The following is a 26696-nucleotide window of genomic DNA, read 5'->3' as shown; positions in this document are numbered from 1 at the left end:
AAAAAGTCATCCCAACCCAAATCTCGTTATCTTCTTGAGAAAATAAATGTTACAATGAACAGGCACAATCCACGTAATAAAACCAAAAACGTTTGCAGAGCTGCTTTCCAGATTTTGCAGAATGTTCGCCGGAAATCAACCGATATTTCTATGTTCTGCTGAACTTAATTTTAAAGTCTCACTGAATATGGAAACCTTGCCTCTATTCTGTTGAATGTGATTCTAAATTATCTCCCTGATTATTGAAAACCTGGTAGCTCTGCGTTAATAGTCTGACCACAAACTAATAAAAAAATATCATTTCTTTAAGAATGTTTTCAATGTCGGCTGAAGTATTAATGAACAATGGATATTTCTCAAAAGTTTGCATCTCGATTTTGAAAGGAGTCTGTCTAGCCATCACCCCAAGAGAGAACATTTTACAATACCTCCAAAATTATTGTAATTAATTGAGACTGTTCCTTAGTTGTCGGTGTCTTTCTAATTTCAAAAACAAAATTAACGTGAACATGGATCCTCTTTTTCTTATAGACTGGTTTACCTAATTCGTTTGTGTTCAAGTATTAAATAAACGTCAAACTTTGAGACCCTTTTCAAATACTGAGTGTGTTTTTTAAATCATTTCTGATTCATGATGTAAAGAACACAAACGAGGAATGTGAAACAGCTCGTAAAATTGTTTTGGTTTCAATTTACCATTTTTGATGAACGGACAAAGTTAGCAATCGATACCAGCAAGTGTTTCACTTATTTTGTAATGGAAATCAAACCAACATAATACATTTAATTATTTTCATTTAATAAATGTACTTGGTAACGCGGTGTCAAAATAAATTTGATGACAATTTGAGTTTCTTTAAAAGTTTGTACAAACTGCTTTTGAAATGTTCGGAAAAGCCAAATAGGCACGAACTTTTCTTTTCTTCTTCGAACAAATGTTGAAATAAATAATTAAACGCGTCATGCATCTCAACTCATTAAGTATGCGTTCTGCAGTAACTCACGGCTCTACTTCTTGGATAACTAAAAGGAAGTTAACATTCATGGCAACATTCTAATTTTATTTTTCAAAATAAATAAATAAATTCTTCAAATAACATTTAAGTAGATCTTTTAGATCACACCATAAAAAGAAGGGGAAAATACCAAAAGTAATATGTTGTCCTTAAATCGTTTAACTTGTTTCCAATTTCTGGCTGAACAATTTCAAAATCATAAAAAGATAAATTTCCTTGGGCCGCAAACTTATTGAAAACTTAGAAACTTCGTCAGAAAAAAATGTGTCAACCTCTTCTTCTTTAAGACACTCAACTATTCTGCATCTCAATAACCGTTTGGCAATTCATGAGAAGTTAGTTCGTTGTTTAAGTTGGCATCCTTTCATCTCAGGCTGGAAGACTGGAAGCATGTTGGACTTTTCGCTGCTTCATCACCAGTTGAAACTCCCTAATCGTTCTGATTGGATCAGAGTAATTAGGTTCCAAATCGGGCAACTGATTCCCAGGTGGGCTTTCTAATATGAAATGCTTCAGGATTCCTCCTAGGTACAGGAACAGACCCATTGTGGCTAGCTGCTTGCCAAGGCAAACTCGGGCCCCAACTGAGAATGGCATAAAGTGCTTCGGAATGAATACTTTGCCATTGTCATCCAGGAAATGCTCTGTTGGAAACAATTTAAAATATATATGTCATCGTTAATTACCCTTAAGACTTTGTTCTTTCAATTATGGCTTTTTTTAACAAAGTGTTTCATTTTAAATACATTTCATACTTCATATTATTTTAAACGGCAAAGAATACCGGTAATACAGTAAAAACTTACAACAAGAACGTTCTGATCCTGACAACAACAAAAACGTGTACATAATCTCGACACATATAACTGTTATCTTCAATTATGATACCTGTTCATACATGTTGCGTTTTCATTTAGCCTTCGAGAAAGACTCTGCCAGGGTCTAAACGTCAGGCTATAACTACTTCGTGCATTATTTTATTCACCGTTCCTTTTGGGTGGTAAACAGTTTGCAGCAGCTATTATATTTGGGCTACCATTATAGTATAAGGCTACCTTTTTTGTGTGTATTTTGTAAAGTGGTAAACTTTCTACCTGGTCTGAAGCTGTTTGGTTCCGCCCAGTTCTTTGGATCATGATGCACCCACCACAGGTTGCATAACACCGTTGTACCCTTTGGGATGTCATAGTTTCTCAGCCTAAAAAGAGGAAAATGCAATCATCGATGTCGATAAGTGATGGCAAAAATAATAACATTTTGGCAATTATTGTGTTTCATATAATAATAATCTGTTCAAAAGAAATAAACTTATGCAAACAATGGTGCACTGGAAGGGAAGAATTGTGACTTTATTGCAACATGGAGGTAGAATTAGTTTCTATTTTTTTTTTAAACAAGTTAACATACTTTGTGTCACACGTGGTAACGTGTGGACCATTCAGTGAGGAGAATGAGCTGTGACGTAATGTCTCCAAAACTGTAGCCTCGAGATACGGTAGCCTGGTACGGTCATTCCAAGTCGGAAATCCACCAGTGATGTTGTTGTCAAGTTCATCTTGCAGCCGATGTTGGACCTAAATAAAACAAAACAATTTAACAAATAAAGATTTTTTATATTTTTTTTTATAACAAATTAGTTGTAATCTATAGATTGAAGACCGAACAGTTTCAAGTCTGTTTGGACAAACGTCACATACGAAAAGTTGTATTTGTAAACAAGTCTTTAACTTCTGGTCTCAAAGACGCGAAGATATGCATTTGTTATACTAAAAGAGGATTCTGACAGTTACAATAATGTTTTTGTCGATTTCAACACTTTTGTCATCAACACTTGAAATGACTTACAGTATTACTACCCAATGTTAATCGGACGCTAAGCATTAATGAAAAACCTTCAAAACTCCTTAGGAGTATGCGGCACCAGGAATCACCATTTGGGCCTCACTGTTTAACCTCTTTTCGTCATGGGTTCACCACAATATAATATGATGTCTACATCACGACATTAATGTTATTATAGTCAGGTGAAGTTTGCGGTAGTACAAGGTGTATATAGATCTATTTTGAAAAGTGTTGTTTCTAAGACCGACAACTGATGGTTGACTATACGCAAAGTTTCGATCAGTATGCTCTGATCGTCCTCCTTGTTATCATACCTACCTTTGGGTAATGAACCAGGTACGCCAGTGCCCATCTTAGGGTCTGGAAAGTAGACTCAAATCCCCCAGCAAAGATCTCCCACATGGACATAATCACGTGATCCTCAGTCATCGTGACGTCATCACTGGGATGATTTTCATTGAGAAACTTCATTGATTTCAGAAATGCATCTGTGATGTCCCGGATGTTGTCGGGATGAAACGTCTCTAGGTGTTCTCTGTACTGGGCTTGGAGGATGGCATCACGTGTTGTGACGATTTCTTGGATTGTGCGCATGCGTTTTGATGGAAATATCTGCAAGTAACATGCAAAGAAAAACAAGGTTTTGTACACGGGATTGAAAATGGCCACAGATTTAAAATATCAACATTCATTATCTTAAAGGTACACTATCCTCTCGATGGCAACCTCGGTAAAAAGGGGTCAAACTTCAGTGTCGTTTCGTTGTTATGCCTAGTACACGTCTAACGTATTTCTCTTCTTCAACAACGTCATTGATTAATGGAAATATTGTACATTTGATTATGTTAGGAGACATGATGACCGGTACTAATCTTGAATAAAAATTTGCCTCAACCACCATTTGTAACGATGGTAAAGACTAATAGCTTTGCCCCTGCTCCCACCTCACCTGTAACTAAAGCCATGCTATAACCTACCCCCCCCCCCCCCAACCATTACTGTCTAATTACATTCCTAACATTGTTAGAGCATCTGGCCAGAATGGCTGGTCAGTTCACCTTTTCAAGGATGAGTTTGAAAGTACAGTGACACCAAAGTACATCGAAGTCCATCCTAGGGTGACCTCACGGTGCGTGGTCCAGTGGCCCAATTTAGGATGAGCTGAGGACCATTGTTGACCACAAGAGGTACGCAGACAAAGCCGACAATCTCTCTTAAGAAATGGGTGTTAGGGATTTTAGCTCATACAACAATGGGACAATAGACCACCTTTATTTAATTGGAAGTGGGGAGAGAAAACAAGGCCTTGCTTCGGCTCAAGGACCCCACTGAGGGGGTTGCCGCCCTTTTGGAAAGTACTTTGCCTTTTCGTTGGGGAACACTCACCCCACCCGAAATATCGTAAACAATACTTTAACGAACAAAATATCACTGATAAACAAAACTACAAACAAATACAACTTTAAACAAGTATAAACTGACCCACACAATCCCATAATACAATATTATATATATTGAAACCAAACAAATAAAAGCCCCCCCCCACCTGTTTTAAATTGTGAAATTGGTAAAAAAAAAATTAAAAAATAGACCAAAAGTTTCACACAATCTGGAAGGTACACCAAATCTGGAAAGTTTATCTTTCGGCAAACTGGTAAACCGTGAGTCCTTCATCCATGGCTTTTGTTGCCGAATTTCCAGCCCCAAATCTCAACAGTTTAAGAAATTTCTCTAAGACTTTGAAGAATGGACGGATCAGTGTGCGCGGCTCATTTGTTAAGGAGACCAGAAATTTTTAACGGCGTCAAAAATCAATCGTTATCTCATAATAGACTCTCATCATGCCCCCTAATGCAGTTTCGATAATTAGAACTTCGATTCTTTATTAAAACGTGAAGGAGACCTTGAGAAAATCTCGAAGTATTTATCCCCTGTAATTGCCTCTTAGGCTTAGTATGAGACAGGGAGAGTATGTAAATAAGAATCCCTGGAGACGGTTATAGGGGCCTAATGAGAAAGTCTATTAAATTTAAATTGGGAGAACTGATCTCATTTACAGTAAGATCGATTGTCCCGCTGTGGACTCACAATTGAACGAAGAAGGGGAACTGTGAGAAGATATTTACTAGCGTGCCCAAATATGTATACATATTTTTTTATGCCACCCGCCCCCTCTCCTTTTTTGTGGGGGGGGGGGGGGGGTCTGGCTGGTTGTGTTTTTTGTTTCTTTGTTTCTTAATAGCTGTTCCGACTTCCTAACGGAACTAGTTTTTTTGTCTTTAGGGGTTTTCACCTTGTAATTGTCACACATTTCATTAAAAACAATTATTACCTTCAAAAATGGGAACAAGTCCAAGGGGTGCCCTGGTTTGAATATCTCATTCAATTTGTGGTTGGCGAAGACGAAGGCATCCATTTCGGGATCGTTCGGGCTGTATCGGCAGCCGAATGTCAGGTTGCACACGGTGTTTATGAGTGCCTCGGTCAGGATTCGGCTCGGTTCGAAAGGGCTGCCGAGGTTGAGGGATATGTTGGAGACAAGATGCGAGACTTCCTTGAGTATGGTGGTCTCGGCGATAGAGCGGGTACCCGGAGAGCTGAAGATCATAGAAGTGATGGAGAAGTTGATTATTGGTTATCACAAATTTACATCATTATGATATGAGGCTTACTCAATTATTAAAGCATGCGGTTTTTTTTTCTTTTTCGAAGTAGCCTTCAATGCTTATAACATTACTGGTTTAATTTATTTACCACTTTTGTTCTACATAGGCCTAGGTATACTGTATGGTTTACCCAAAAAAATAAATAGTGCTTCTGCAATATGGGTATTTTATTTTATTTTAAGGTTTTTATTCAGAATTTTGTGTCAAAGTGTAAATCATTGCCAATATTAGCCTTTTGGTTCAGACTCATGTTTGGTTTTAAATAAAATTATTTAAAAAAAATCTTTTCCTTGGACCGTCGAGATATTAAAGCCCATATTTTTACCATACAGTGTTTGAATGTTGAATGACTGTCTTCAAATTATCGCTGACAAATCAGTAATCTTTGTGAACTCAGTGAAAGTTCAATAAAAACATGCTCCCGTTTGTAAAACAAAAAGACATCTTCGTGCTTTCACAGAGAAGTTCTTCATAATATTGTCAGCTTTAAGTCAATATTATTTTATCAATGGCATGAACAAATGAGAATTATTATGATACAATAATACTAAACGTACATAAACTCTAAGCCGAGGGGTTTAGAAAAGGGTTAGGCGCCTGGTTGAATTAAAAAAGTCCGGAATGCAAAGCTTCTTATCAGAATGTTGTTTTTCCATCTTTCGGATAACCCGTGATCTCGTTTGGCTCTAAACATACCGATACCTGTTTTATGTTGCCAACACATTTATCTAAAAGAATGTTCTGTGGGTTGTTGTTAGTGCATTGAGGAATAAAAACACACTCCTCCATGGTTAGTGGAAGTGCCGAAGTTCTACGGGAGTGAAGCCATCGTTTCACTAAAGTGGCACTATTAAAGGCAAACGCCTGTCCCTGCCCTCGGATGCCCCCCCCCCCTTCCCCATTTTAAATATGGACTCATTGTAGCTGTTTTTTAAAAGATTTAAGTGAAAGAGCAAAATACCTGGTGGTAGATGGTCCTTGCTTGAGGCTCAGGCGTAATGCCGATGTAGCACTCTTTCTGTGTTCCATCCATGCCGGACTGTAGTCCGAGAAAGCTATTCCACAATTCTTCCTCGTTAGCAGACTGACAGAGAACATGTACGGCCGACCGGCGAAGTCCACGGCATGCCGAACGAATGCCTCACGGATCGCTTCGGAGCTACCGAGGACAACGAACTTCTTACCGCAGACCGTCAGGCCTAAGATGTCCCCGTGTTCCTCGGAGAGTTTCTGAAGCACGGTGTAGATTGGCTCTCTGCAACCGAGGAACACAGACATGTTACCGAGGAGAGGAAAACCGCGTGGGCACGGCGGTGGGTTCTTCCGGCGCCCGGTGCCGTCTTCGGCACGCCAGCATTGTGACAGGAAACGAAGTAAGAGAAAAGTCACAACGAAAAGTAATATTTCTGTCACCATGGTTAGCACAGATGGTGTTCTTTTTAGGCCTACCACTATCACACTCTTTAATTTGGTACCGTTGAGCTCAAAGTTGCAGCATGCAGCAATGCCGAATTTTGGCACCGTCACTCGTGCGGTGCCTAACAACTTTTCGTTTTAGCGACAAACTACCAGCAGAAGCCCGTTAAAAGGTTGCTTCCCAATTAAACATAACAGAACAATGACCAGTTTCTTGTCAACAGATCTTTCTGTTAGCATAATATTGATTATCCTCAGGAGTGACAGAAGTCGTTTGGTTCATTCTTAGGAATTTGGCTTGTTTGTCAAGTGAACTGGCAATCATTGAACCATAATTATCTTAGCAACATCTCTTTGACTGGTGGAGAGTACACCCCGTATTGGGATGGGGGGAGATGGGGGGGGGGTACATTCCATTCCATTCCATTACAAGCGCCTTTGTCATTGTAGTTTTTTAGCACCTGGGCAACAAAAACCACCTTCACACATTTCCCCTAATTGCAAACTTGCAACCTGATTGGTCAAAATGACTGCACATGTGACCCCACGTGTCATCTCATCTTTACTAATGTTTGGGGAAACCCAAAATCAGTTATTTCAGGGATTGAAGTCTTATTCAGCAAGTGGAACAAAGAGAGATGGTTCAGCATAACGACTTTTTGGGATCTTCTCATTGGCTGAAGGGTCTTTTAGATGCTATTCGAAGTCAAACTACTGAAAGTACAATGAACTAGTCGGTGTCACAAATTATCTAAAACCTTGAACACTTTGCACGCACACTCGGGTATCAACCTGTGCATGTGGCCTCAGGATAAAGTTCCCCTTTGGAGGGAAAAGAGGCGCGAAGACAAAAGGCAAAAGCTGTGTTATGATAACAAGAGTCTGCCCATGGTTTGACACTCTGGCACCCGCTGCGAAAATGTTTGTAACTCATCTTCCCAAACTAACAAAGTGTTTTTTATTTGAATAGCAGAGATTTATTATGATGGTGGAGAATTTACTTTTAAGAATGTGATGTTTATTTGCGTGTTCTTAACAATGCAAGAGTGACTCGAAACAATTGTTATGTGCATACCATACCATCGCTTGATAATAACAAACAAGCAACTGATGCATTGAGTTGATACTTGTACCCCCTCATTTTACTTATTTGCGAGCCCCCCACAGGAACAGAAAGGTAAAGTATGCAGAATGGCCTCATGAAATTTAAATCACATTAATCTTTATCTCCAGTCAGTGTCAAAATACTGCAAAGAAAATTTGATGTTTATTTCTCTTTTCAAACACCTTCGTTGTGTATTTAGGATCTACTTAACCTCACACTCTGTCTCAGAACCAATTAAGAGCCGTACACATTTTCTTCGAATAGCTATAGGGTGAAAGGACAATAATAAAACATACTTACTTGCACTTTCCAAAGTCTCACAAGGATGCAAAAGTACCTGCGACCCTTTAGAAGAAAGGACCAAGGCCTTATCAGACGAGCCCCTGATAAAAGTTCTGGTCCGAAGCCCCCAGTCATAATACCAGTCCCGTCCCTAATGAGTTCGGTAAACCATGAGTGATATGAAAAGCCACCCACAGCGGGCTATCTTGTCCTTCAGTGAAAGTACAGTGAACCCAAGCTGATGTAATACGTGTGAACTAATTACCAGTAATGGATGGACGTCAGGGCATGATTTATGCTGTTTAGGCCGTGTTTGAAATAGTTATCCTTCAAATCATTGAGGTTCATTGTAAACACCTTTACTTTACCTTTACTTTTTTAAGTACCACTCCGGTGTCGCATGCAATTATGTCTTCTATGCAATACTATCCGGAGGACAGTATTGCATATGCAATACTGTCCGCCGGACGGTTTTGCATATGCAATCGTGTCCGCCCGGACGCTGCTGCATAATGCAATTGTGTCCGCCCGGACACATTTGCATATGCAGTTGTGTCCGCCCCCGTGTAAAACCGTCCTTGAAGTAAATTCATCGCCCTTGGTCGACGGAACCCGTTCTCCATTTTTTTTACAAGCTGAGTGCGTGTCATGAATGACATTGGAAATGTTCGGCCGTTGGGTATTCGCTGCGCAATCCTGTCCCAAAATAATGTTGATTCAGACCCCCCCCCCCCCAATTATTTTCAGTTGCAAAGTTTTTTTACATTACTCTTGTAAGTTGTTTGTATTCAAATATAAAGGGGGAAAACACCGCAGGGAAAACTGTTTGTTTTCATTACTATAGCAAATATTCCCCTAAACAAACCTATAAAAGGTTGCTAAAGTTCTAAAGGATCCAGCTGAGTTAGCTCATCAATTACAGCAACAATACAAACACGCTATGGTGAAGTTACCTTGCCCTTTTATAGAGGTGGTGTTTACTTTAGAAAGTAAACTGGACCGGGATTATAGCTTTATAATCGAGGCAATGGGTTTGTAAGGACTCAAATTGGAAAGGGGGGGGGGACCATGGAGGTATTTCTACCTCCGTGATGATGATACATAGTGGCCGCGAGGCAAAAAAAAAAAAACATTTAAATTGTGTTTCTTGAACCTTTGAACCTGTCTCTACATTTTTATTTTGTCTGTTGTCTTCCGTTTTTGAAAATCTTTGATGTAGGCCCCATATTGTCCTGCTTGTATTTTATTTTTTTAAACACTTCGAAACCTCTGTAAAGTTTCACAAAACTGTGAATTGTGTATGTGAATTTTGGAGAGAAATAAAAAGAACAATTATTAACAACTTTTCTCAATAAAATACAAAAAGTTAATACAATGTGTCAACCGCTCAGTTGCATTTATTGCACAATGCATTAACAGAGCATTCAAGCATCTGATACCAACACAAATAAACGATCAAAGTAAAAAGATAAAATAAACTAAATTGAATGAAAAAATCCAAAACGAAATTCAAAATTGTATTCTATTACATAGAGTTTCCCAAGATATTGTATACTTGTTTGGTACTATTATGCAAGTAGTTTGAGGAATGTACCATCCGAGTTTATGGCCTTAAACTGGGGGAAGATAAAACACTAAAAAGGTAGCTTTACAAGACAAATTAAGAATACTAATTATTTCAATACAAATATAATATATTCAAGGTAGAATGAGCCATTGATATGTTTTAAGCGAAACAGAAGTTAAACCCTGAATTAGCATCAGCACTTTCTTCAATTACAAAGCTTTTTAAAACTAAGTTTTAAGTAACTGCTTTTGATATAAATTTAAATAAAAATAGGAATTACACTGTGAATCAACCTGGAATAAGAACTGCATAGTGTCATTTTGCGAGCAGATCAATTTGTGCTGCATAACAACAATCACGTATAGACCAGCATCATGAAGACGCCATCTTGTTTTCCACTCAATCAAATCAGTATAACCAAAGTGAGGCTGAAAGGTTAAGTGATACATTTTGGGCTGGTAGTGGTGAATTAAGAACATACATTATTGTTTATAAACTGAGCTATGAATTAAACCCTGATGAAAACACAGCTACACAAAAACCCTTTAAAGGCACCGGACACTATTGGAAGCTACTCAAAGTAATTACTATTAAAAAAATGAGCAATGATGAGCTGTTGGTAGTATAAAACATTGTGAGAGACTTCCAGGCATCTGAAAGTACAAACATTTTTTGCAACACAGGTGTTTTTTTCTGTCATTACTCTCTTGCAACTTTAATGACCATTTAGGTCAAAATTTTAACAGATTGATATTTTATACAAATGTTGGGATACACCAAGTGACTATTCTGGTCGCTGACAATTACCAAAGGTGTCCAGTGTCTTTGAAGTTTACAAAGCAATGTTAATTCTTTGCAAGTTTGTGTGATTAGCCACAAATCTCTCTTGAGTAGTCTTCAAGTCTTATCTTAGTTAGCACAGCTCTCCGAAAATTTTCCCTGGTATTTGGCAACGTGAACTTTTTCCACGGAATAGTGATATCCATTTTTACGTGTAATTTAAATTTGGAATAAACATTTTATTAAATTGAACTGAGATACATTAACTTACTCATTCATACACATCATCAGCAGAGCACAGACTTTTCACAACATTATTAATTATTTGTATACATGTTTATCTGCAACAAAGGCACTGGCAACAATGCAAATATACAAATATTTGGAAGCATTTTTTTGTTTTCTTATTGGGAAATAGAAAAAACATTATTGCGAACAGTAAACATAAACAAGTATTTACATAACAATGAGCATACGAGAAAAATGATTGTCAGCAACAAAGACTGTCTGCTGGTACAGAAACTATGTTAGCAAACAGATGAAACCAGTAAGATTTAGCTTTCATAGACTTGACGTTAGATACACTGCACTGAAGAGATGGTTCAGCCATCTTATTAAGCACCTACAAGCTTAAAGGCAAAGTATACCTTTGGGCTTCGGAGCCGTTCGTTTGTTTTCATCCTATATAAATGTAGTTGTACACACAATAAAACTTACATAGCTGCAAATTTTATTCCCAAAGGTGGTCGCGTTTTTGAGATATCGCCCAAAGAATGGAGAGAATAATGTCCACACAAAAACAGGAATACACAATCACGGTAACGCTTCTCAGATTCAAATTTTGGGGCATAAAACTGCACTTTTTTTTAAACCACATTTCTTGAAAGTGAAATGATTCTCAAATCACTTCATGCTATCAAGAGCTGCTGTTGGCTTCTAACCAAAGATTTGTATCGCCATTACAGTAAGCACTACAAGGTTAGAATGCCTTTTCATGCGCTAACAGTTAGCAGTGCTATGAAATGGAAACTCGCACAGTAAGCACATATCGACCAGTAAGCACCTCTATTGAATTGGGCCCAAGAGAGAAAAATACACTTAGCCAATGCATTAATATGGCATTGATAATCATGAAATAGTGGTTGATAAACTCTTTAACATTGGGTCTTTAACTACTGAGATTGAGATAAAGCTAATTGTCCTGAACACGGCTTCATTCTGGCTCTTTTGCTTCATACACTGGTTGGCCACACACAAAGGTCTTAAGGAGGTTGAGATTGTCATCAAAGAGCACCAGATCAGCTCGATTCCCAACTTTCACACCACCAATTCCTTTCAGATTTGCAATTCTGAAAAATCAAGAAAATTGTTCAAGTTATTGTTAGTCTTCATGCAGGCCTCAAAATAACCAACAGCATCAACAAAAATCTTGTGGTGCCCTGTGCTTTTGCTGTGGTGCCCTTTGCAAAGTTCCAATACAAATTGACCTTTTTCTTCCTCATTTAAGTGCCCCTTACCCGAGGAGATTTCTGTGCTCCTTAAAGAGCGATACTCAAGGCCTGTTCATGTTTACCTATTTAGTAATTGTGGCAAATCTCACTGGACCAAGTCTGACCGGCTGAACCTACTCACACTGTACTGTTAATGTTAGTCCATATGTGATTTTTGTTTGTCCGTGCATAAATCCCAAAAGCTTAGCTTATTTGGCTACGCCTCCAGTTTTATTATCGTTATCTCACTGGAAGATCACTGGGTAAATTTGAAAGAATAGTTGTTGTGATGATTTTCGTTTACTCCAGGCTTTTGAAGTTGAAACAACAATCTTGAAACAAACCATTATTAATAGAAGTAAAGAGCGGGGGTGAGAGTCTGTGCTGACAAAAAAAAGTCTAAAACTAGGGACTAAATCTTAGGAGGAATGCTGAAATGATGGCATTTCCACCTTTTGGTTACCCCTGGGATTTAGATTTCACAGAGCTTTTAGAAACAGTGTCCTCAGTGCTATAGAAGAAGATCAAAGAGCAAGATTTTGTGTGTATGTGGATAAAAAAAACGGCTGATTTTCTTCACCAGGCCGACTTCGAATAAAAGTCTGATATTTATCATCCTGAAAGAGACAAAGAATCTTACCTGGCAGGGTTTTCAGACACCATAGCTGCTGCTTTCCCAATTCCTATATGAAACGTCTTAATGAGAGACTTGAAGGCATCAAGACATGAACAGCAACTTCCTGCAAGAGTTGTCGTTCCATCAATCACAAGGCATTTACCATCTGTGGTAACCCTCACTGTAATCAGAATAGAAACAAAGTGTATCAAGCTTGATGAGTAAGAATGCCTTAGATCTGACTGTCTTTATCTGAAGACAAAGATGATGATTCGTCGCACCTTCTAGTCTCAGCATCAACTTGACCCCAACTTCCTCTCTCTGACAAAATCCACCACCATATTATAGACTCAACACAACATCTAAACTATTATCAGAGTAGCGGGTGAAACTGATTTCTGATTTGAGACTGAGGCTAGGCCAGCAGAGACGGGATGAAAGTTTGACTTACTGTTCCTATCACTGTAGGTTATCTTCTTATTTGGTATGGCCTCAGCAGTGCAGTCTGATACAAATGCGATTTGACTGAAATGCCTTGAGCTGAGTAGATTGGACACAGCAAGTGGATGTCTGAAAAACACATACAACGAATAGAAACAATTATCTACATTTCAAAATAGCAACATAGAATTTGCAAAGAAAAGAAAATTGTCTTGAAAACTATTGAAGCTCTTGAATCACCAGACCTAAAGTAGTAAATAAACACACGTCAGACACTTTATCTGCAATAATCAAAAGTGAAAAAAAAAAAAAAATGAAATTTGACCCCAATTGCAGGCCACTCAAATTAAAATTAAACTTTCAATGCAGGATTGGAATCATACTAACACATGGAACATATCTCCAATGATTTCAACAGTTGGTGGTGCTAGTTTCTCATATCCTGGTATTGAGGGAAAACGGTCAGTCATTCCAAAATTCACTAGACTCGGATTCCTGAAGAAAGGAAGACAAAACAGTTCATAATCACTGCTGATGCACTTTTCACAGATGAAATAACTTCTATATTATATGATTGCCAATGCTAACAGAAAAGACCCGTAAACGCAGTGCCCTCAAAGCTTGCAGGGAGCTTGTGTCAGTGACCTGGAGTTTGCCGCTAACCCAACCATCTCTGAGAGTCGGGAGCTCACTTGGGAGAGATGTCTCTCCTTCATGGAGATGCTGTAATGGGACACGAGCTTGGCCAGCGCTGAGGAACTGCATTCCTGCATGTTGGACCAGGGGTCAATTTCACAAAGATACATGTAGTCCTAGCTTACAACTTGTCCTCGGAGTCCTAGGAGGCGGTTAGGATGAGTAACTCGTCCTAACTTGAGATAAGACTAGTCTTAACTCTTTGTGAAACCCACCCCTGGTCATCTAGACCAAGATCACTGAGCAGGCTCAAGAGGCCTATGGCCTCGACTTGATTGACAGATGATTGATGATTGCTAATGGACCATTAAACAAGTTTAAAACACAAAGCCAATATGAACAAGATAGGTGTGTTGACAAACACGAGGCGTAAACAAAAACTCACCTATGGTGGAAATTGCAGACATTGAAGAGATGTGTGATATGGAATTGGATAGATGGTTTCATTCGTAGTGCTCCGAGGATTTCTTGCTCTGTTGCAACTCGATCATGACCTAGTGCTGGTACAATACCTCTGAAATAAAGCAGATAATTTGCTTGTAAAAGTTTTGTACTTTAGTTAATGTTTTACTTTAAACCTGACTGACTAGTCAGTTTGGCTGGTGTGTGAGCTTAAATATTCAAATACCCTCTTATGCTATTTCGCTCCATACCAAACTCTTTTGACTTTTGTTAATCTTGGCCAGCTTGAAATGGGTTATCTCTGTCCCTAATTCCCTGCTGTTCTATCTCCCGCCCTATTTTCTGTCATTACCCAATCTACCCTCATCTCTCATCTGTTCTTCACATGTTCCTTGTTGTATCCAATATGTCAGTCAGCTTCATCAGGTCCAGTGCTTTAGTTGCCATTTAGCCTGTATGCCTACATGTTGTTCTGTTCAACACGTTTTAAATTTTTATTTTATTTTCCGATAACTAAAATGTTATTTGCAATTGCATGTATTGTTACTGTACTTTGTGAAATGGACGAATAAATAATAAATAATAATAATAATAACATTGGATGGCCTGACCCTGTGGTAAACAATTGCATTATGTCCCTACTGTCCTTAGTCCTGAATCCTTCACTCTGGCAATTGGATAATTATCAGTTTCTCTTTTTGCAAAGTTTTAAAATCTTACCTTTCTAAGAGTAGTTCAATCCTTTCATAGTTTGATTTGGCCTCGACGTGGGGACTTATTGTCATGATTTGACAGCTTGGCATCGCATCAAGAATCTCTGTGAATTCTGGCATTGACATTTCATTATCTCCAACAGGCAGGCCACCAAAATCATTCACTATTGGTCCCTAGGGAAAGAAAGTTCAGGAACAAACACATAAAGATATTAAGATTGCACACCAATGTAGACATCCTCTCCATGATAGCATTTCACATTTTTCTATAGCTCTTTTGAATACACCACCATAGCTGAGGTCGGTCAATGGAAACACAGATGCATGAACTTTTAACCAATGAGGTGTCTTCATTTGCCCTCTGTGGGGGGGGGGGCTGTTTGATCTTGTGATTTCATACCCAAAGAGGTCACTGGTTTACAATTCTACTTAAAGTTTCCTTAATATATTTTCCTTTATAGTTTCCTGATGATGACATTTGGAAAACAGATTAAAGTAGGAAGAATAACATGTCTGACAACATAAGCTTTTGACATTATCACGTTTATGAGTTCTTTAACTTAACTTATTTCCTGAACAGTATACAAGCAGGCCTGTTTGCCTAGTTTTTGAAAGGGCAAGGGCACCAAGGCATCTTCTCCTTGGTAAAGGGCACCAAATGAGGAAATTGTAAATTTCCACTGGAGCATTTCACGGGCACCAAGGCAATGGGGGCATGAAGGCAATCACCTTTGTTGACTCCGTGTAGTATCAGGCCTGTACAAGTATACGTTTCAAGCTATTCCATTTGACAACATATAACAAAAAACAAAACTTTTCAACAAGACTTACCTCAGCATGGATGCCCTCACATGTTGACCCCTGACCTGTCTTTCCAACAACTCCTTCAAGTATTTTGAGTGTATTGAATACTGTATGTAATTGCAGATCTTTAGGGAATACCATGGATGCTAGAAATGATGTCACTCCATACTTTGGCAGACGCTGCTGGGTGTAAGCTGTGGATGAAATAAACAAAATCTCCAATAAATTATGTCTAGCTGAAAGACAAAAAGTTTTTGAATTGTTCATAAAATTGCAATTCATGTGAAAGATCTATAGTTAAGCTGTTGAACAGAAAACTGCTTGACAAATTGATTTACTAAGCATATGAGTGGAGCACCAGCAACAACAATGCAAACTTAATGTAATTTGGGCTGGTAATCTGTTCTGTACTATTCTGTGCTTAGCACGTTTTTGTGCTTACAGGTTTTATGAAATTAGGCCCTGGTCTCAAGGGTAATCACCTTCAAAAAACAGTAACTGTTTTTAGGGGGAAAAAAAAAGTTCTAATAAAATTCTTCTAAAAAACCCAAGACATAAGTCGGATTAAAATTATAAAACAAATTTGAATGGATCGGGTCTGAAGAAACTGTTAACTAACATTGATAGAATAAAGTATATATTTTTGTTTAGTACCTGGATTGCTCCAAAATTGGACCAAGTCATCTGCTCCACCTGGGAAAATGGGAAGAGGCAAAATAAGAAAGAACATTTGAAGATAAGCCAACTTTACCCAACAATTCATTAGAGCCCCATCAACATGGATGCCCTCACAAAAGAATCACATTTTATTTTGGATTTGGATATTGGATTTTGGATGATGAGCGATTTTCTTTCGCCAACTCGACAAATTTCTTATTTACAATTTGGTTTAAATTTCTTATTTCTTACTTCTTTACCTTGTCTCGATTTTAAAAGACCAGCAGAACCCTCTGAAATGTATACTGCATGAAAACCACTTTAACAACCATCTTCTATACAACATCTGATCAACACTACTAGTTATGACTGACATAACCATCCTCAAAAAAGACTTTCAATACCTTATATTACTCAGAACCCTCAGTTCGAGGAGAATAGGAGAATTTAGAGAAGAACTCTGAGCATGGCATCTATGTTTACTCTAGCTCAAAATATTAATGACTTACTAAGTCCATGATGGTGTATATCCACAAAGCCTGGTGTGACAATGTCTGCATAGTAATGCGTCCGAGCACTTTTCACTAAATCTGCTTCTTGATCAAGAATTGCTGTTGAATGGATGGAAACACATAATGTTCATTACAGAATATTTTGTTGAATTTGGGGGGTAATGTGATATGTGGTTTGTTTGTAGCTGACCGTAGTGCTGAGGTAGGACCATGCCATGGAGGAAAACATTCTCTGTGGCAGTATGAACCAGGAGTATGTCAATACGTAATCCTATTCATTCATAACCCAATCGAATGACAGGAAGATATTATTTTTTATTAACTTATAATCATAACTTTCCATCTTCCTGTCAGTCGATTGGACGCAATACCTTAATGTGATTTTATATAAAAAAAGTTTACAAATTGTTAATGTTAAAATGTTGAGATGATCAGTGGAACTTGGAAGGTAATTAAGTTTTAATGTTATCAGTTTTAGTGCTGCTGGTCATATCGATGTTGTATCAATTGGATATCAATTCAACAAGTGAAGTTGTTCATGCATGTAAAAATTGTGAACCCATGACAAACATATTGATTTAAAAAAAATGAATTATTTAATTCTTAAAAAAAAAACCACTCTAAAAATATTATTAATAATTCTGTCTAATGTTAATTAATACATTATAAATAAAGATCTTTGTGGAATAAAATCAAAAGTGGACTTCAGTTTCGCTACAAAAACAAAGGAAACACACGATGAAGTGTTTTTGTTTTGAATTGTATGCTAATTATTAAAATCCCCTAATGAAACATAAAACACGCCTTCCTCAGCAAACGAGGGCGTCCTACTTCCGTGACTATCTGAAGTTAGAAAATCCCACCTGAAATCACTCCATCTTCAATGATTAAATGCAGTTTTCCCTCTCGGGTTTCCCCACCAGGAAGAGCTAGCTGCTTACAAGTGATACAAATAAAATCATCGTCCATTTTGTCTCAAAAAACAACTAGTTTTCGATTCGTAACACGTAACAGTCACACACAAAAGTAAAACAAGAATAGAGTCGAGCAGTCACCAAATATAACCTTTGACCTTCAGTTTTCGGATGCGTATTACTGTTGAATGTCACCATCCCTATCACGCGCATCCCTATCCTACTCATCTCACATTAATTCCTATCCGATCAGTACTAAGTAGATTACTTGGAATGGAAAACGTCGTGTGACCTGCGAAAGGTTTAATTTTCATCGATAATTCTGCAGATTGGGGGTCTGTTTATCTCCCTAAAGATGAACGCGGAGGTAGAATTTCATATCAGAAACAATTATCCGTGGGCGAAATTGCCAGCAAATATCAAACAGGTAGGCCCTAACATATTTTGATTCTTGTGAAAACTGTGATTGTGACTTCGTCACTTGCATGATGACTTGCTATGCCTAACTAGTTTTATAAAAAGTTTCTAGCTTTTGCATGTCGCCTGTGATTTAATTATGTTTCCCTCCTCACCCTAGTTGCGATTATCGTAACCCTCCATCCTCCCGATGGTCGGGAGGATGGAGGGTTACGATTATCGCAACTATCCTCACCCGATTCTTTGAAAAGGAGAGACATCATCAAACTCACCTATATGAAGCCTTCATAAACTAGACACAAGTTGAAGTTGAACAACCTTTGATTTGAATTTTTAAAAATTGGTGAAAGCCAAAAATTACATTTCCACCAGCACTGGCTGAGCATCACTATCGGCATAGGGGGAGGGGCATGTGAGGGGCTCTGAAGTTTTATGAATGGGTGTGGTGGTAGGGGATTGGTGGGAGCATGGATGCAGGATTCCTATATAGCTATAGATATAGGTAGATGCAATAATGCTGGACTTCTCAAAAGCCTTCGATCGCGTTCCCCATCAGCGTCTCCTACAGTGGACATCTCACTTCCTGACTCAACGCAACCAACAAGTGGTCATCGAGGGCAAAGCCTCTGACTGGGTTCCAGTAACATCTGGAGTGCCTCAAGGAACTGTGCTTGGCCCCCTTCTCTTCCTTACATTCATTAACGACATCCCAACTGGCATCACCTCCAAGCTGCGCCTGTTTGCTGACGATTGCCTCATGTATCGGTCAATCTCTTCCCCCCAAGACAGCGTCAACCTACAGCACGACATTGACCGCCTCCACTGGACTGGCAGATGAAATTTAACACCGATAAGTGCCATCTGATGAGGCTTACCCGCCGCTGCAAAATAACTAGCACCCAATACCATCTGGGAGGTGACCAACTCACTTCTGTTGAGGAGTATCCCTACCTAGGCAGAACCACATAGAAAAAGTTTCCAACAAAGCAAACAGAATGCTGGGCCTCCTACGCCGCAACCTAAGATGCTGTTCAAGAAAAATCCGTGAGAAAGCATACATAGGCCTCGTCAGATCACACCTAGAATACTGCAGCACAGTTTGGGACCCCCACAGCAAAAAAGACATCACCAGAGTGGAGAGTGTTCAAAGACGTGCTGCCAGATTTGTCCTCCAGAGGTACCAACGTAGAGACAGTGTTTCCTCCATGCTACAACAGCTTGAGTGGAATTCACTTGAATGGAGAAGACAGGCCGCCAGTCTGTCATTGCTCTACAAGATACAGCACAACATCGTCGCCATCAATGCCTCCCATTACCTGTCTCCAATGATTCCTTCCAACAACAGATCCTACCACCCTTGCAAACTCCTGACCATCACTAGCCGCACTCAGCTATGTGGTAGTTCCTACTTTCCAAGAACAGTCAAACTCTGGAACTCGCTCCCAGTTGTGGTGTTGGCCGCCCCAACCTTAGAGTCCTTCAGGGGAGGAGTTGCAACGAGCCTATAAGCAGCAGCCCAGTTTTTACTGGCACTTTGTCTAGCACCAGTTGAGTTCCACTCCCAGTTGTCTTGTCTTCATCACCTTCAGTTTCTTCAGTTTTGTTTATCTGTTAGCACTTTTGTGTCCGATCTGCACTGCATCAACAATCAAGCACCCTTGGCCTTACGTCCTCACTAAAGGATTCTGCCGAGTATCAACGTAAACGTAAACGTATATTGTGTATTGTAATCATTTTTTAAGTAATTAAAGACAGTTCGGAGATGCGGGCGGCCAGCGGGAGGGTGAGAATAGGTGAAGATCACTTGACATCTGTTTTATATATGCCCACAAAAACACTTAATCTGACTGATTCTGATGATTTGCGATGGTATACTTTGTGAATTTCGAGAATCTGTTGCATTTTTCTAAAACAAATGTTTTTAATTCCTTTGATCATTTATGATATGTTTCCTTGGACAGATAATGTTTTTTTATATTATAGATTATGGTTGCAATAAGTCAGTCTACTACTAGGCCAGTCAACACCAATAGCCTCTTACGTCTGAATGATTTGATGGTTAGCGAGTTTTAATTATTGTTTTTTATCTTTATTCATCTTTGACAGGTCCTTGGACAATCACAGAAAGAGTATGAGAAACTTGTCGTCAACTTCAGTGTCAAGAACCAGTTGCGATACAAAGGAAATCTTGGTAGGTTTAATTAATAAAGAACCAGCATAAACCTAAAACTAGAATTTTGCTAGAAAGTGACAATTAATTCTGTTCTTACCAGGGTTTGCTCTTACGCTTTTAAGTATTTTGGTTCACGAGTCTGTTTTCTTTTACACAGTAAATACGGCATGATATAACAGTTTCCTATTTCCTACAAGTTTGCCACTTGTAGCTAGCCAGACAAATTCAAAATAACTTTTAAGCTCGGTACATACTTCAGTGAATTGCAACAGGCGAAGGGAGTTCCCCTCTGCCTCTTGGGAAACAGTTGCTATGTTTGCATCACATAATTCACTTCACATTTTGCTTTTTGTGTGAAGTTTAAACTGGGCTTTACTGATCATCAGGTAGATTCTTTTCAATAACGACTTTTGAATTTGTATGTCCTTATCAGTACGCAACGTGCGACGAGATGAGAAAAAATACTACGAGGAATTGCTGAAGTACAGCGCAGACCATCTGATCCTGTATCCCTATCATCTGTCTGATATCATGGTGAAGGGGCTACGGAATACTCCCTTCTCGTACTACATGAGGATGATGCATGGAATCATGTTGGGAGAGAAGAGTTATGATTCACTGCCAAACTTCACAGCTGCTGATTGTAAGCTAACCTATACATTGTGCAAGTCTTGTTCATACTGAAATATTAAGTGTCTGTGGCCAATAACTTAGAGCCAGAACTGACTCCGCGGCAGTACAGTTAGTTACAATCCTATAAGCTAAAGTAGTAGTCCAGTCTATTTTCTATACCATCCACCCTGGTAATAGTTAAAAAGCAGGACAGTTCTTTTCAGAACTGAGAAGTCTCCCGAACCTCCGATTATCTACTCCGCGGCAGTATAATAAAGCAAGACAGTTCTCTAAGAACAAACTCTACCTGGCAAGTAGATACACACATGGTGTTATCGCAAACCAAATATACATTGATACCTCACCATGCAATGCCTCAAATTCTTTAAACTTAGAGCTACTTACATGTATGCAGCAAATATTTATTTTGGGTTGAACAAAGGAAACTTGACTAGAGCAGGATTTGAACCAACGACCTACGGATTAAGGTGTCGGTCCTCTACCAAGGTTGGTGGTCTCCCTATTTTGTCAATATGTTTGTTCAGGGGTGCCAGTCAGAAGCAATACACGGTACCATGTGACTGCTGTGTATCGAGGGATCACACCCAAGTTTCCACAGCGGCATTCTGGTTGATGTTCTTTCTGTTTGTTTACAGGTCTAAGGCTCCTGGGTATTGGACGAAACCAGTACATTGATATTATGAACCAGTGCAGGTCTTCCAAGGTAAACAACATTTATTTGTTAATGAATCCAGAAGTTGAATGCATATTTCCTAGTACATTGCTCTATAATGAAAAGAGAAGGGGGAACATGCATCCTTAAGGGTCCCAGGGAAGTGTTGGAGTCAAGACCCCAAAGTCTGAGACCGAGGCCAAGATCTTACAGTCTGTAATCGAGACTGAGACCTCCAACACTTTCCCTGGGCTCAAATATTTGCACAACATACATTGTACGACCAATGTAAGCCAATCTGGGGTAGGGTCCATCTTGCCTAGGTGTACACATACCATTGTTTATGGTCATATGCTGGCACAGCACTACAAGGTTGGGTTTTAAAATTTTAAGAAAACACCATTCAAAAAGCTTAAAAGGCTTGTTAATAATATATCAAACATTTTAGAGTACTCTACCGAGAAGCAGAATTCATTAAATAGTATACAAGTTGGTCATAATTCAAGTTTTCAAAATGTTAGCAATTGTACACAAAACTAATTTTGTATGCAAGACCAGCATATTACAAGTCAACTATTGCTTGCACGCCTTTAATGATGGTCATTATCAACTCACTTTCCCTTTTTGGCTCAGTTGGAGTTGAGATTTCTGGTTAAACATACACTTTGTACATTATGTTCGCTCTACAACATTTGGTCTTCATTAGTATTGGGAAACATTATTCTGTAAATCTACCCATTGTTGGTATTTTTTTTATAGAATACTTTAAAGGTTTCTGCACAGTTTTCACTTTTGCTTTCTCAAGATCTGTCTCAACTTCTGTCTTATTGCACTTTGAAAACTTTATCTTTCTGTGCTGCTAGCAAGCCTAAAGCATGTAATCGTAAAGGTCTTTGCAAGCCACTTGTCATTAAAATGGTTCTTTTGGTACTATTGCTGGATGATTTCATTCTCTGTACATAAACTGCTGATTTTACTTAATGCTGCTTTTCAGCCTTCTTTAAGTCGAAGTGGAAGCTTTAATGTAAGTCTAAGCTGCTTTCCTGTGTCGTAGCATGCTGTGAATGCAGATAGTGCATTGGCCTTTATCATATATGAAGCCATCTTGTTTACCATCCAGGGCCCAATTAAAAACAGCCTGTATCAAAGCACAAAAATAGTATTGCTTAGCAGAATCCAAAATACACTAAGTTTGCATTGTTGTGGCTGGTGCCGACTAAATGTTTGCTTACAAAGAATTTGTCAAGCAGGATTTTCTGCTTAATAGCTTTATGAAAACGGGCCAAGGTGGTTTCAGGTACTTTCAAAACCATAGCTTGAAGGCCAGCATCACGGCTCTGTCAGCGGTTTCATCATGGTACAGAAACAAAAGCGGACAGAGCCTATGTAAAAAGCCTCAAGGGGTATATGGTTTGAAACCAACCTAAGGGCCTCTCTAACCAAACATTGGCTTGGGTACCAGCTCTGACTTGGGCTCTGTCATCAATTTCGGACGAGTGTACATTTTTGCACGGTGCCTCGACATCAACAATAGCCCAGAGCCAGAGCAGAGGTTTGAAAACAGTCTGATACCTTTTCATAAAATGACAGATATCAGTGTTACTGTGTAGAGTATACAGGGTACTTGACAAAGATGGCTTCATTAAGATAAGGGTCAAGTTTGTTTGCAATATGTTTATGTTTTTGGATGATAATTTCTTTAAGTTAGTTTATTTTTTCATCTGCATCGTACATACCTTTAAGTAGTGAAGATGTTATTTTACCTAATTTTATTGGATTTTAGATTAGGCTCAGATTTCAATTGTAAGACACTGAACTACTTGTAAAAGCATGTTTGTGTAGTATTCGCAATCTTTATGTTTTGTTTTTAGGACTCAAATTTCATTATTTTTTTAGTGAAATTTTGATTGTAGCATTCAATACAACATCAGAATTTAACAGAACCAGAACCCATTTCCTTTTGGAATTAAACATGTAAATGATCAATGTTACCCCAGATGCCATGGAGGTTGTCCTGTCATGTCTAGCATGTTGTTTATAGGGCAATACGTCACTTATGTCTGTGAAGATGGAATGTGAACAGTAGAGTATATCATAATAGTTGAATGCAAACAAAGTTCATATGTCTGTGAGAATGTTGATGATATTGCCTGCGACAGTTTGAGAACAATGTCAACATTCAACAATAAATATCACTTCTAGGCTTGGAACTCCTGGTCCTAGCCTTACTATTCTTTCAAAATATTCCCAATTCCCATATAAATTAAAAATTTCTTTAGGAAAAGGTCTCTTTATCTTTATGTACTGTTGTTGATTTTAACAATGAAACCGATTCAATGTTTAAGTACCCTATGTAGTGCCTCAAAGTGCTTTTAAAACCAAAACTTTAAAAATGTAACAAATTAATTTATTGTACTATCGATTTGATTACATGTAGCAAAATTTTCTTTAAAAAAGAGTGTTCCGTGTAAAAAGTCAACAGTAAAAGGGAACACAATAAATGGCATAGTTAAAAAGGGGAGTGGAAGGTTGCCAGAGAATGAACTTTCCTGAAGGTTTAACAACAGTTTAAAGAAATGGGGTCAACTATTAATTTTGCATGTTTACCTTGTAACAGAAATTCTTCCGTCGTCGACCAATCAAAGATCTTTTGCCAGCCAAGCCAATTGACGCTGTTATCCTGGAGCCTTGGTGGATAGTTCAGGCTGGATACATCACTGAAGATGACATCAAGGTATTCTTAGCAGTTTCTCTTTTAGTTTACTTGTTGGTCTTTAAAGCCCCTTCCGTGAGTTTCAAGTGGTTTTTATGCATACAGAGTCCTATTTTATAAAGCCTGAAAGCAGGAAATCTTGCTTTTCAGAAACTGAGTACCAGTCAAAATTCCATAAAGTTAACGTTGTTTCAATTGGTGCCCCACTAAATTTTTGCTTTGCAAAGAAATTTGCGAAGCAATATTTTCTGCTTAACAGATTTATGAAATTGGGCCAGGGCTGATCTGTCATAGAAACTTACTCCAAAATATCGGTTGTGCTATGAGGGTATAATTGGCCTTTGTATGAATGTGTACTGCATATTTTAGGCTACTTGTGAGCACTTCATGTTATTTGACACCTAAAATGGCAGATGATTGTGGTGACATTGCAGTGCATCTTCTCAGGTCTGAAATGTTCCAATCTAAATTAAATTACTCATATGATAAAATGGATCTCTACTGTAGGATTGTTTCTACAGTTGCAAAAGGGAAATGCAATGCTTTACTTAAAGACGGACACGCTACGATTCAATTTCAATTCTAAAGCAAACTCAAAGATGATTTTTCTGTGTTTTTGTTTGCATTTTAAGGCAGTGTCCGTGACAGAGAAACATGCTATCGATAAAATAATAGATGTTGGACCTCAACTTTCTGGAACATTGGACTACTACGTTGTACACAGTAAGTTAACATTACAATAAAGATTTTAATGATGTTTCCAGTATTATTATTCCTTATAACATTTGCATTTAGTCGATCAATTCAACTACATAGGTCATGAATGGCAACATAGGTGTGCACAAAACTATTTGAAAGTGAACCAACATTGGTCCCAATTTGAGGTCAAACTTTAGTATGCACATAATACCAAGATAAAGCTGGGTGTGGAATTTAGTCCCGGTTGTGACTTTTGAGTCCTAAACCAAGATACTGAACTATTATTGCTGTGTCCTTCATATGGGGCGAAAGCCGTTGGTCCTGTGTGTTGTGTAATACACGTAAATTGAAAAGAGAAGGGATTCGTCCTGGTGTCCCTGGTTTGATTGACTGCGTATTGCGCCACAGCACCTTGGCAACCATTACATGATGCTACATGTATGTGAAGGAATTGGTCTTGTACTTAAACAAATGTAGCTTCACAGTACCTTGCAGGAAAATACTGAATGTTGAAGTGCCTTGAGCGTCACTGAGTGATGGATTAAAGAGCTATATGTGTTTACAAAATATTAACATTCTTTGTTTTTTGTTTATTTAGAGTTGTACACAAAAGGACTAATCTATATGGACGTACCAATAGAAGATGACGATTGTATAGTTGGTGAGTTTCAGCCAAATGTTTTTTCTTTTAAATGCAAAGAGTTGGAATTAAGTCATTCAATATCTGATTCTCCCATTTGGATTTAGAGGGAAAGCACTTTTTGAAACAGAAACTTCTTTTGTCTGTCTCTCCATGGGGGTTATTGGCTAGTAAAGTGATTAAGTCTGCCTTTCTGAGTCCACGGCTTCACAACCAGATTAAACAAAAGGAAATTTTGTAATGTGTCAAACTTCAAATGTTCATTGTGTAAGATTGTTGATGCATCCCCAATCCAAGCTTTACTTATTTATGCCCAATGATAATATCTTTCTCCATCTATAGTTCCTCCGCTGGAGGGCTTCGTCATGAACCGTCTTCAAGGAGATTACTTTGAGACACTCCTCTATAAAATATTTGTCTCTATTGATGAACACACAACTGTAGCTGAGGTGAGTGAAGCTAGCTAAAAATAAGTAGGATTGTAAACTATGCACGGTAGAAGTATAATTAAGAGAGGTTTGTTGTAACACCATGTGAATATCTCTTTTGAGTAGTGTTGGTTCTAAAAAGAACCGGTGGTAACAACTCAACATTTCGATCAGTTTGCTCTGACGTTGAGTCGTTAACCACCGTTTCTTTTCAGAACCAACATCACTCAGAAGAGATATTCACATGGTGTTACCGCAAACCTTGATTAGTTATACACAGGTTATTTTTATTGTACATGTATACAACTACATTTTATATAGGTTTAAAACAATTAGTCGTTTCCAAAAGCCAAAGGTATACTTCTCCATTAAAATTTCTTTTACAACATTTGATGGAATGACTGCAAGCCTTTGTTAAATGG

At 38.4% G+C, this 26696-nt stretch overlaps 3 protein-coding genes across 3 annotated transcripts; 1 reads left to right on the top strand and 2 right to left on the bottom strand.

Annotated features, from left to right (window-relative positions):
- Positions 1 to 3: 3 nt before the first annotated feature.
- LOC117304840 (steroid 17-alpha-hydroxylase/17,20 lyase-like) lies at positions 4 to 7246 on the bottom strand. The gene is made up of 6 exons (XM_033789456.1): positions 6486 to 7246; positions 5191 to 5455; positions 3177 to 3470; positions 2424 to 2590; positions 2111 to 2214; positions 4 to 1660 (listed from the first exon to the last, which is right to left on the bottom strand). The coding sequence occupies exons 1-6, from the start codon at positions 6938 to 6940 to the stop codon at positions 1386 to 1388; spliced, it is 1560 nt and encodes a 519-aa protein (XP_033645347.1). The 5' UTR covers positions 6941 to 7246; the 3' UTR covers positions 4 to 1385.
- A 3403-nt stretch (positions 7247 to 10649) lies between these two features.
- Positions 10650 to 18059, bottom strand: LOC117304360 (N-acetylglucosamine-6-phosphate deacetylase-like). Its single transcript, XM_033788763.1, has 10 exons — positions 17869 to 18059; positions 17003 to 17104; positions 16491 to 16529; positions 15864 to 16030; positions 15040 to 15206; positions 14303 to 14431; positions 13609 to 13716; positions 13232 to 13350; positions 12805 to 12961; positions 10650 to 12023 (listed from the first exon to the last, which is right to left on the bottom strand). The coding sequence occupies exons 1-10, from the start codon at positions 17972 to 17974 to the stop codon at positions 11888 to 11890; spliced, it is 1230 nt and encodes a 409-aa protein (XP_033644654.1). The 5' UTR covers positions 17975 to 18059; the 3' UTR covers positions 10650 to 11887.
- Positions 18060 to 18193: 134 nt separating this feature from the next.
- LOC117304358 (protein FAM91A1-like) lies at positions 18194 to 26295 on the top strand (the record flags this gene model as incomplete). The annotated part of the gene is given in 9 exon segments (XM_033788762.1): positions 18194 to 18346; positions 20443 to 20527; positions 20943 to 21152; positions 21778 to 21845; positions 22789 to 22818; positions 24412 to 24528; positions 25140 to 25230; positions 25805 to 25867; positions 26189 to 26295. Coding segments are annotated over 9 exon segments (843 nt in total), but the record flags the coding sequence as incomplete, so codon positions are not given.
- Between the last annotated feature and the right edge of the window lie 401 nt (positions 26296 to 26696).

This window comes from Asterias rubens, chromosome 21 (assembly GCF_902459465.1).
Source record: "Asterias rubens chromosome 21, eAstRub1.3, whole genome shotgun sequence".
Lineage (NCBI taxonomy): Eukaryota > Metazoa > Echinodermata > Asteroidea > Forcipulatida > Asteriidae > Asterias > Asterias rubens.
This window is presented reverse-complemented; position numbering and strand designations above follow the sequence as displayed.

Excerpts from the sequence above, each read along its gene's own strand:
- LOC117304840 (XM_033789456.1), bottom strand. The coding sequence starts at position 6,940 with ATGGTGACAGAAATATTACTTTTCGTTGTGACTTTTCTCTTACTTCGT. Across the intron at positions 5,456-6,485 it reads CAAGGACCATCTACCACCAG|CTCTCCGGGTACCCGCTCTA; the intron begins GTATTTTGCTCT and ends TATGATCTTCAG. Across the intron at positions 1,661-2,110 it reads ACCAAACAGCTTCAGACCAG|AGCATTTCCTGGATGACAAT; the intron begins GTAGAAAGTTTA and ends TGTTTCCAACAG.
- LOC117304360 (XM_033788763.1), bottom strand. The coding sequence starts at position 17,974 with ATGGACGATGATTTTATTTGTATCACTTGTAAGCAGCTAGCTCTTCCT. Across the intron at positions 17,105-17,868 it reads TGAAGATGGAGTGATTTCAG|CAATTCTTGATCAAGAAGCA; the intron begins GTGGGATTTTCT and ends TCCATTCAACAG. Across the intron at positions 15,207-15,863 it reads GTGAGGGCATCCATGCTGAG|GGACCAATAGTGAATGATTT; the intron begins GTAAGTCTTGTT and ends TTCTTTCCCTAG.